Source organism: Stigmatopora nigra, chromosome 17, assembly GCF_051989575.1.
Source record: "Stigmatopora nigra isolate UIUO_SnigA chromosome 17, RoL_Snig_1.1, whole genome shotgun sequence".
In the NCBI taxonomy this organism is placed as follows: domain Eukaryota; kingdom Metazoa; phylum Chordata; class Actinopteri; order Syngnathiformes; family Syngnathidae; genus Stigmatopora; species Stigmatopora nigra.
In genome coordinates, this window is record NC_135524.1 from 866,282 (window position 1) to 878,081 (window position 11,800).

The 11,800-nt window shown below is 39.9% G+C and overlaps 1 protein-coding gene across 1 annotated transcript; it reads left to right on the top strand.

The window, feature by feature from the left end:
- The first annotated feature begins 6,339 nt into the window (after nucleotides 1-6,339).
- On the top strand, nucleotides 6,340-10,912 carry barhl1b (BarH-like homeobox 1b). Its single transcript, XM_077737272.1, has 3 exons — nucleotides 6,340-7,262; nucleotides 8,877-9,099; nucleotides 10,013-10,912. Exons 1-3 carry the CDS (start codon nucleotides 6,791-6,793, stop codon nucleotides 10,311-10,313), a joined length of 996 nt encoding a protein of 331 aa, XP_077593398.1. The 5' UTR covers nucleotides 6,340-6,790; the 3' UTR covers nucleotides 10,314-10,912.
- Nucleotides 10,913-11,800: the final 888 nt, after the last annotated feature.

The window sequence follows — 11,800 nt, forward strand, 5'->3', positions numbered from 1 at the left end:
ATTTGCGTAATAACCGAATAAAAAAATAAAAAAATAAAAGTCTCTCCAACATCATTAAATCACCTAGATGGGCTTTACATAGCAAGAGTCCCTCATCATCCACTCATCACACTCCTATCTGCCAAAACTTGTTATGGTTTGAAGGATGGCGTGGAGTGGGTGTGAGATGGCGCATGCCGAGCATACTAATGAAGCAATAAAAGTCACCGCGGGAGGGGGGTACGGGTGGGGGGAACTGGGGGATGCGGGGGTGCCGGAGGGGAGGCAAAGGAATCACTGACAGGCGGCGTCATGATTAAGATGTTGCGACCCCACATATTACCTGCATATTGGCTAAATTAGGACATGGGGAGTTTAAGGCCAGAATGTATAGCTCGCATATGTGTGGATGGGTGTGTGGGTATGTTTGTAGTACATGGTGAACCGGTTAAGACCTGTTCGCAGGGCATGTATGGAGAAAGAACCGTTGACACTAGAGATAACACCTTCAGGCAATTCAGGCGCTTCCATCAATGTAGAGATGTAGAGGGTAGTGGTTTGTGATGTGGGATTGGAAAAATGAGAAGTACTTGGAGAAAAGACAGGCGGAAAATGTGGAAGGCCACAAATGGGAGACAAGCGGTGACCTTTTCGGGGTGGTTGTCAATTCAATGGCGTTTGTAGGTGGATCAATAAGGTGTTATGCAAAGGAGTCACCTAGAAAAATGGACTAAAGTGTTAATTTTGTGGCTGACTACTTGTTTGTGGGACATATTATTGATGGTGACTCATTGTACTGTAATGACAATGAAGCCATTAGATTCAATTCAAATTTATTCTGTCTGTACATGGCGAACAAAGTGCTTTTTTCCGTCATGTTTACTATTGCAAATGAGCCCGCCGGGGCCCAGCCCAGCCTGTCCGTGTCTTCCCAAGGCAGGTAGAAGGTATGGACTTGAACCTTGAACCTGGGATATCTCCGGAGGAAGCGGCGTTTGCTGGCGCGCGCGACTCCCTTCGGCAGCTGCCTCGAATACGCTGGGATTTGTGCTTCATCACTCAGGTAATGTGGGCGGAGGGGGGGTGCCGTGACAGGTTAACATTGAACTTTGACCTGCACCCACACAGAAATTCATCTGTATCGTAAAATGGACCGTAAAGTTGAGTGGTAATAGAAGGCTCTGTACAGCATTAGGACATTACAATAATTATAGTATTATTATTATTTTTTTGTCTTTTGCATAATCCTATCAATAACTACAGTAGTAGTAGCAGTAGTGTTGGTACAAGTAGTATTGGTAGTAGTAGGGTTAGTAGCAGCAGCAGTAGTTGTAGTAGTAGCAGTAGTAGTAGTATTAGTGGTAGTATTAAGAGTAGTAGTCATAGTAGTAGTAGTAGTAGTAGTAGCAGTAGTAGTAGTAGTATTAAGAGTAGTAGTCATAGTAGTAGTAGTAGTAGTAGTAGTAGTAGTAGTAGTAGTAGTAGTAGTAGTAGTAGGAGTAGTAGGAGTATTAGTGGTAGTATTAGGAGTAGTAGTCGCAGTAGTAGTGGTAGTAGTAGTAGTGGTGGTAGAAGTTGTAGTGGTGGTAGAAGTTGTAGTGGTGGTAGAAGTTGTAGTGGTGGTAGAAATTGTAGTAGTGGTAGAAATTGTAGTAGTGATAGAAATTGTACTAGTGGTAGAAATTGTAGTAGTGGTAGAACTTGTAGTAGTGGTAGAAATTGTAGTATTGGTAGTGGTGGTGGTGGTAGTAGTAGTAGTTGTAGTAGTAGTAGTAGTAGTAGTAGTAGTAGTAGTAGTGGTGGCAGCAGTAGCGGTGGTAGAAGTAGTAGTGGTAGGGGTAGTATTAATAGTAGTAGTATTAATAGTAGTAGAAGTAATAGTATAAGTAATAGTATAAGTAATAGTAGTAATAGTAGTAGTAGTAGTCTGTCTATATAGGATCCCTGTTGTGTGAAATGAACAAGAGGCAGCGGTGTGGTGGTCCAGATTTTTGCACAGAGGTGCATATTGGAATGTGTCCTGAAATATGCAACAGATTGGCAAATCCACATCATATACTGTATAAACATTTGCTAGTTGATGAGCCAACTGTGGGATTGTGTACTCTGATTTGACGATGAGATTCAAATGTCGTTTTTGGAATTTAGATCCCGCTTCCGTCAAACAAACTGGAGAAAAAGTGCCACCTTTTTCAATTCAAAAGTCTTCAACAAAGTTACAAAGAAATGCACTGCATTTCCCACGGCGTTTGGGTTCGATACCCTTGACTTGGCCGGCGCCGGATTCCGCTTTGGGCTCAAACGGTCGAAGGTCCGCAAAAATGGGGGTCAAAGCCTGTTTGAGGGATCTGGCAACCCACGCCAGTCCTGACCATGATGGATGTTTTGCGTCGTGGGTCCTGGCCGCGGCCACGCCCTCCTCCGCCGGCTCCTCGCCGGCCTGCGGGCCGGCGGCGGCGACCCGGCGTCCTCCTTAGCCTGACCAGATGTGTTCGCTGAACTCTGTCAAGGATAATAAAAGGCGGGTCGCAAAGGCCTCGGAAATGCTTTGGCACGGTCACTTCTTAAAAGGATCCTGGATGCGGCCAGCCAAAAACAACCCATTCTAGGCTGATTTAGCTGGATTTTCAAGTACTTAATGGATGGGAAAACATATATTATAGTATTTTAAGCTTTCTGACTTGAAAATGGAAATAAATGTGTCCATTTTAGACTATTTTCCAGCATTTTTAAAAAATCCTGATAATTTTTTAGGTCTATTTTGGCCTGTTTTGGTAATGTGTGCAAATAGTAAAGACATAAAAATACAGAAAAATAAATGACTGCAATTTTAAAATCACTAAGCAAATCTGAATTTTCCTCAACATAAAAATATATCATATTAAAACTGCAAATCTGAATTTTAGTCAACATAAAAAAAAGTATAATCAAACCAAATTGGGTAACCAAACACATAGACCAAAAAGCAACTCCCTAGCCTAACTTCTCCGAATCTTAACTTTCTAACTAACTAATCTTCTCATTTATGCACCAAAACCGGTGCTCGGACGTTTGGTCGCTGGACATTTGGTCGCCGGTCAAATGTACCTGGATATTAAACAGTACTTAGATATTAAACTCTCTCTCTTAGATATTAAACTCACCCTCATGAATATAATTTTAAGAGCTGGCTTCAAGAGTAAACTCTCTCGACCAAACGTCTGGCGACCAAACATCCCATCGACCAAACATCCCAACCCCCTCCAGAGAAAACCCCAAACCACACAACCCCATCCACCAACTCCAAATACATTGACGTGGAAATGATAATTTCCTTCACAAATACCCCTACTCATCTTTACCACCTTCTCGCGGCTCCCCGCGGTCTTGGCCCCTCCAGGCAGACCCCCCCACTACACACATACACCTTCTCACACATGATGGTTAAGGCCTCCAATTAAATCAAAAGTGGTTTGTTTTTATTGGTCTTTTGCGCTGACAAGTGGGCTATCATTCTGACGGCTTTACCTGTCAGCCAGCAGCTGAAAATCCTCTGTTGACAATGCCCAATGCTTCCAATTAGAGGAGAATCACACTCCTGGTGCGCTCGCCATCTTTCCAAACCAAGCCCACCCGCCTCCCCCCCATCCCTTACACCCCTCTTCCCCCCCTCCCCGCCTCTTTTGGTCTTCCTTCTCCAGGAGAAAAAGAGGGTCTCCGTCTCCGCGGCAAATTACCGACACAAAACGAAGGTGGCGGCGGCGGCGTTGCCGTCGGAAACGGGCGATGGAGATGGCGGTCCGGCCCCCCTCCTCCCCCCCCTCCCCCGTCGGCATTAATGAGCCGATGAAGGTTTATTTGGTGTGCATGCATGTGCTAAATTCTTTTCTTGTGTGACAGCTGACTGGGAAATGTGACTGTTAACCTTATAAAAGATTCAGTGGGCTCTCATTATTTTCTGTCAAGTCGACCGGATGATGGCGTCAAGGTGCGCTGGCTATTTGCGTCGTCCGTGTACATCGCACAAACTTTACATTATTATACACACCCTCCCCTACTCCATCTTGTTTGTTTGTCGAAGGGAGTCAGCGTTCACACGGATCCGCGCACCCTCAAAACGACACGTTACGCCATGTTTGTAAAGGCGTAAAATGCCCAAGTTTATTCAAAGAAGACAAACAATATTACAAATACCATCCGGTTATGTTTTTAACGCCAAGGAAGGTATAAATCGTGTTTTTTTTCACTGTAAAAACAGGCCCGGCAGGCCTTATTAGGAAAGGACAATATAGGCATATTTCCAATAACAAAGGCAAAAGTACTCATATGATAAATATGGAGGGATTCCCAGTTTCTAATTAGCTTTCAATGTAGTAAATAATAATATTAGATGGTAATACTTTGATAATGAAAGTGAGCCAGAAGAGAAGGAATCCCAGATGACATCAAATGGATGCCAACAAGTTGAAACTGTTCATTTCTTTTGTATCATTTTGTTTAGGGGGGGGGGGGGGGGGGCGGATATATAAATTGATATTACAGCTCACTAATTCGGAAAATTAATATTTCAATCCCTAGAGTATAGTTGTTGGCTCTGTTTTCAACCCAATATGCCTTTTTTCACTCTTAAATACATTTAAAATCACAACTTTTTAATATTCCTGAAGGGCTCTAATACTACAACTACTATAGTGTGTCAAAGTGGCGGCCCGGGGGCCAAATCTGGCCCACCGTGTCATTTTATGCGGCCCGGGAAAGTCAATCATGAGTGTCGACTTTCTGTTTTAGGATAAAATTAACATAAATAGTATAGATGTGAATTAAATTTCCTGATTTTCCTCCTTTTAGATGAATAATTGTCATTTTTTAATCCATTTTTTCTGTGTTTTTAGTTCAAAAATCATTTTGTAAAATCTAAAAAATATTTAAAAAAAACAGCTAAAATATACATTGTTTTAGATCTATAAAAAACTGAATATTCAGGGCCTTTAATCCATTTATATAAAAAAAATCTAAATATGTCTGACACCCTTAATTTAACCTTTTGACCTTTCCATGAAAAAAACAACCACAACTAAAACCATTAAAACCATAACTTTTAAACATAAACTCCATTTAAAAAACAGGCCTTCCACCTCCATCTAAAACAATATCTAACAACTTCAAACTTTATGAATCATACCCAAACACACACACGAGTTTTACATATAAATCCCAGCCAGCCAAAAAGCCAAAAGTCATAGTTCAAACTCCTTCAAATACTTGATTTACAAGGCCATAAAAGTGCCGATTAAGGGGCGAGACATGCCGCTGCTTCCATAGCGTCGCTTCTTTTCAGGAGAAAAGAAGAAGAAGCCAAAGACAGTGTGTTTTTGTGTGTTTTTACGTGTATTTTGTGTGTTTTTGTGTGTTGTTGTTGCATGATATCAGCCTGGTCTTCCTTGGCCTCATTGGTGACAGCTTGCGACCGCGATGGGGACCCCATGGGAGCCCGCAGCGGATTCACTAACCTGCCGGTGTCTGGGAGCGGCGTGCGCCTCCAATCTGGTGCTCACATGGTGAGTGTGTGCGTGCGTGTCTTCGATTATTAGGGGATGCCGAGGCCGCTTTCGCGGGGCAAACCGTTAGTCGAAAAAAAAAAAAAAAAAGTGGACACAATGCTTTTGGCATGCCTGTTAAGGCCTTGAAAAGAACACACAATGGTGGACAAAAGTTGGCCTTCACGCTGGTGCTTATTGGAGATAATTATGGGATGGCTATTACATGGTTAATAGGGTTTTAAATGGTGACAGCTAGTCAGCGAGGCCTTGGGTTTTAGGTTGGAAATTTAAATAAATTGTGGTATATAATGGAGAATATTACATTTTTATAAAAAAAATGATGTATTGAGGCTGAGAAAATACTCTAAGGATAATAAGTATTTTAAAAAATGCAGTTTACTTTTGTTTTTTGAGGGTTTTTTTGCTTATTTTTCTTCCATTCTGTAAATATGTGGGGTGATATGTATTTGGAAATGGTGCTGAGGGTAAATTTGGAGGAAAAAACACGGTGAAAAGAAGGAAAACGCAGTTGTTGGTAATAACCCCATTAGAAGCCTCATCAATGATGTAATGAAAGCAAACAGTGTGAAAATTGCCTGTAAACATTTGGATGCCAGTCTCCTGATGAATCCACACTGTCTCTTTTATCAAAGTATGAGGATGGAGGGGGGGGGGGGGCGTCAGAGGGAGGGGTTGAATGAGTGTGTGTGAGAGTTTGTGTGGGGTGGGGTGGGGGGGGTCCACTGTCAGCCAATCAAGGCGTGTCACAGGGGACTCACGTGGACAAGGCGCTCTTAAAACCTATAGCTCCTGCCTGACTTTTGCTCAAGTTCCATTTTTTCCCTCATTTCCTCCCATCTCGCTTGGTTAGGAGGCACAATTGAACCCACTTTGCTGCTATTTGCGCGTGTTCTTCTCTTTTCTTCCTCTTACATCGCATAGCTGAAGAGCGAGGGGGGAAAAAACGACCGATAAGGTACAAAAAAGAATGAAAAGCAGTCGCTGTCTCCGGTACAGTAACCGGTACCTGTCCATGGTGCTGAATTTCCATCTCCACTCATCATGCTGCTCGTAAAAAGCGACTCTCGGTAAAAAAAGAGTCATTTTTTTAACCATTCCAACTTGGATGGACGAGTCCGGGACTTACTAAGGACATGATCTAATATCCCAAGTGAAACTAACAAAATCCTGCGGTTAAAAGGACTTTCCCCCCCCTTTTTTTTCTTCTTCGATCTCAAGTTTTTTGGTCCAAATGGTAGTTTGAGGAGCAGCAAAAAAAGCTTGTCAAGACAATGGAGGCGTCTGCCAACGGCTCCAGCTTCGGCATCGACTCGCTGTTGTCCCACAGGCCCGGTAGTCCACTCTCTAAGGGGAGCGAGGGGTTATTAGCCGGGGAGTGCCGCTCACCGCTGGAGTTCAGCCCGAGATCCGACGCCGAAAGCGGCTGCTCGTCACCGCCCTCGCCGCGGAGGGAGTGCGCAGACGAGGTGGCTCAGAGGCAGGGCCACGGTGGCGTTGTCGGTGTCGGTCTGCCGCCTCTTCTCCAACACGGGCCGGCTATCTCGGCGGGGGCCCAGCAGAGGACCATGACCTCGTCCTTTCTCATTCGAGATATTTTGGCGGACTGTAAGCCCCTGGCTGCCTGCGCCCCTTACTCAAGTAACGGACAGCCCACACAAGAGGCCGGCAGACTGGCGGCTAAAATTGCCGATGACTTTATGGAGAAAATTCATAGTAACTCGTCGTCGGATAGTGAATATAAAGGTGAGTTGAGTATGTGGTGTTGGGTGGATTTGAGCTTTTTTTTGACTTACAGACGTGCTTTTTTCCCTTAATTTACAATTACATGTGAAAAGGAGGTTTTTTAAAGAAATTAATTGGATGAATGCTATTCAAATTTGTCTAAATGTATATTATTTTATGGAAAAAATGATGAAACTTTTAAACTGCAAAGTATACAATTGAATTATTTTTGCACACAATAAAGGAAACTTAAAACTATTTCAAAATTAATTAAATGTAATATACACTCTATCTATTAATTTTCCCACTTCTTTAAAATAAATAAAACAAAACATCATATCATAGTCAATTTGATAGTGTTAAATTTGACACATTCTGGCTTTAAATATACACCTAATATAACTTAATCGAGCCTTATAAATAAAATAATAACAATACAGCTTACCACTGCTCCACATTTTCCCTACATATATATCTATTTACTATATAAATATATCTATAATTTACTTATTATCCTACTAAATTTACAGTTTTAGGAGTTCATTGCAATGAAAAATGACAATTACATCCAAATTTAAACACAATATATCACTCCTATAGTATAAAAAATGAGATATTGCAAGCATTTTATGCAACATCTTTAAAAAAATCAGCTACTGGGCAACAAATTAAATTTGTTTCTATCTATTTTCAATCATATCTCCGCCACTTGAAATGAAGTGGCATCAATTCCACGCGCAAAGACCAACACACACTCTCTCACGCACACATTAATACTGTAATCCAGCACCTTATCAATACACATGGCCATTCAAGTGCTTTTGATCCAACCGACCCCCCACTGGAGCCCCCTTCTTATAATAATATAGCAGGGAATTTGATGCAATTTGTCCTGAGTGTTAATGACATTTGAGGCCGATTGAGCGAGCGTCTCCTTGATTTCTAACGTTGGTCCTGATCCGAGTTCTTCTTGTGAAGTTGCGGCGGTCGCGCTTGAAAGCAAAAGCCAACGTCCTTTCTTTCTTTCCCCCCGTGGTTTAATTAGTCGGATTATTGTGCCGCTTGCTCCTTCAGATGACTTACTATTCCTTAAAGAACAACCCCCTAGTCTCCCCTTCCTCCATTCTTTTTGTATGTTAAAATAATCGGGCGAGCCTCTAATGCAACTCCAAAAATGTCAAAAAACCTAAAATTTAGTCCAGCAAAATAATAATCGCAAAAAAATCAATCAAAATTTTGGACCAAAATTCCAAGTTTTTACCATTTTTAACATTGATTCCAAATTTTATAACATATCATACACACCAAAAACTAACAAATCCAAGCACAACAACCTAAAAACATTAAATATATTTCACACTAACTATGACAACTGCAAATCAATAGAAACATTATGTCCATATATTTAAAGGTACAGTATCCCAAATTGTATAGATAAGATGCCATCCATTATTTTTTAGTCCAAAATATATTCCAATACTCATTCCAAATAGTTGAGTCTATGCAGACATTTTAGTTTTTGTTGTTTTTAATGAAATTAAGCTAAAAAAAAAGGCTATTATTGCTTTAAAAAATGAGTTTTTGAGCGAATATTGAGGTTTTTAATGTTTTTGTGTGTACTTCTTTGGCCACCAGTGAAAGAAGAAGGGGACCGTGAAATCTCCAGTAGCAGAGACAGCCCCCAAGTGCGCCTGAAGAAGCCCCGGAAGGCCCGGACGGCCTTTACGGACCACCAACTGGCCCAACTGGAGCGCAGTTTTGAGCGGCAAAAGTACTTGAGCGTTCAAGACCGGATGGAACTGGCCGCTTCGCTAAATCTCACCGACACGCAGGTCAAGACCTGGTACCAAAACCGAAGGTAAGAAGGTTCGAGATCAGGGTCGGGGATGGGGGGGTCTCCTATTAGAAAAAAGTGGACGGGAAAATAAAAAAGTTTTTAAAAAAAGCTGATCCATATGGTGTTGGCTTAAGCAGGGCATTATTTTGCAGCTGTGACTGTGGGGCATGAAAATGCCACAAATAAACACAAAGCCAACACTTTGGCCTTTGAATAATGCATGCTTGCATATGTGTGTATCAATAATTCAAATAAACCACTATATCTCCTCAATTATCTTTCATATGAATTATTCACATCACCTGCGCAAAAAAAGATGGCTGCGAATACAAGACACGGCGGACGGCAGACTATTACACACAGATCGATCACTACGATCGATAGATTTTTGGGGCGGAATTTAACAAAAATAACAGTCCTATATTTTAGAAAATTGCATTTTTTTGGTTAAAAAAATCACAACAGTCCTGCATTAAAGAAAAGTCCAAGATTAAGAAACAAATAGAAATAAATAGTCCTGTGTTTAATAAAAAACGTAGTCGTGGATTTATAAATTTAACAGTCTTAGATACAAAAAATCATAATAAAATTGGCCTTTATTTTAAATAAAAATGCAGTCTTGGTTTTAGAAAAATTAATAGTCTCAGATTACATTTTTTTTATAAAATGTTCCTGTATTTAAAAAAAATATGCAGTCCTAGATTTAGAAACATTAACAGTCCCAGATTAAAAAATATAAAATAAAAAAATAGTCCTGTATTTAAAAAAATGAAGTCCAGGATTCAGAAACATTAATAGTCCCAGATTAAAACATAATAGTCTTAGATGTAAAAAAATGCAGTTATAAATAACAACAGCCCTGGATTTTAAAAAACAACAACACCAAAACTGTCCTGTATTTGACTAACCAGAATGAACCGGTTTTGTATTAAAGGACCAAATGGAAGCGACAGACGGCAGTGGGACTGGAACTATTGGCCGAGGCCGGCAACTACTCGGCCCTTCAACGGATGTTCCCGTCCCCCTACTTCTACCCGCAGAGCCTGGTGTCCAATTTGGACCCGGGGGCCGCCCTCTACTTGTACAGGGGTCCCTCGGCGCCCCCTCCCAGCCTGCAGAGGCCCCTGGTACCCCGCATCCTCCTGCATGGCCTGCAAGGGGCCGGCGAGCCGCCACCCCCGCCTCCCCTGCCTCCCATGTCGGGTGTACTCTCGCGGCCGACACAACAACGGTGAGCCCCCCGTCCTGTCAATCAAACGACCACCCCAAAAAAGCAGAAAACAACATCAACAACTACAAAAAAATGACTTCATATAAAAGGAACTCTTTAAAAATCCAGGAGAGAACTTGTTTTTTTTGTCTGGATCGTCCTATTTTTTGGGTGAGACTTATTTATGGCTAATTTATTATATTTCAGTATAAAAGAAAAGCTCTTATTTATGTTTTTATTTCAAGTTATTCAGTATTTCTTTTGCAATAGCGCAACTGCGTCTAACGTGAAATGCCATATTTCTTGTTTTTTGTTTCGTTTTGATCAAACGTGAAGTTAATTTGAATTCAAGTTGATTTTAATTTGAAATTTGCTTTACTTGTAAATTATTCATTCGGATTTGACAGTAAATGTACTTCAAATATCCGGAACTTGTAAATAAGAAGAAAGGGAAAAAAATACATGGCGTTAAACAGAGACTTGTTGTTTTATTTTGAAATTCATACAATTCAATACTTTACAGGTGTTCAATTATGGGATTAAATATATTAAAAAAACGATTTGGGATGTTTTAGGTTGACGTTAAATGCCAATTGGTTCACATTTGAACTCTTATTTTTTCCACAAAACTGAAGCAAGCGGGTCAAAAAAAAAAACTGCCTGTTGATTTACTTTGAAAAAAAATGTATTTGAACAGACTTTGTGATTTAATTTAATATTTTTTAAATGTGATTATGAAGCCGTAATAACTTAAAATGTAACAAGCTTGTGGAGTGCTTCTGGTTTCTCTTCAATTTTTTTTTTTTTGGCGGAAATTGACAACAAATGGACCAGCAATTTGATGTATAAAATCATAAAGAAGAATAATAATTTTATATATGTGAAAATAAAAGTCTTTCATCTAAAACGTGTCATTTCAAGTTATGAAAATTGCAATATGAGACTTAGAGCTGCAAAATTAATAGACAAATATAGTCAAATATCAACAATTTGAATCATATTTTCCATATTCTGGCATTTTTACATATTTTAATATCTCCATAAAAGCAAAAAATATATTTTTATGCTCAGCCAAAGTATGAAATTTGCAAATATCTGCTTTTACTTGTCATAATTATTGTGTTGAATAACATTAACATTATGGAATTATTATTTTAAAAGTATAATTAGGCATTTTTATCCTTATGTGGGAATTATGGATTGAAATAAACAGAATTTAATGAGCATAAATGCTTTAAAAATGAATTTCAATCAACATGGCAGACTATAAAAGGTGTGCTAAATATAAATGTACTATAAAATGTAGATTCTTAAGATTTGCTGTCATATTTTTAACCCATTTTTTAATCAAGTGTCAGCGAGCAAAGGTGCCGCTTTAATGAGTAGAAATACATATTGCAAATAATAATTCATATGAGAGAGAATTTTAGTCAAACGCTTTATAGTTTGAGGTGAATAATCAAAGATGACATTCTTTTAAAAATGGAAGAAAATGATTGGTTGCAGTTTATG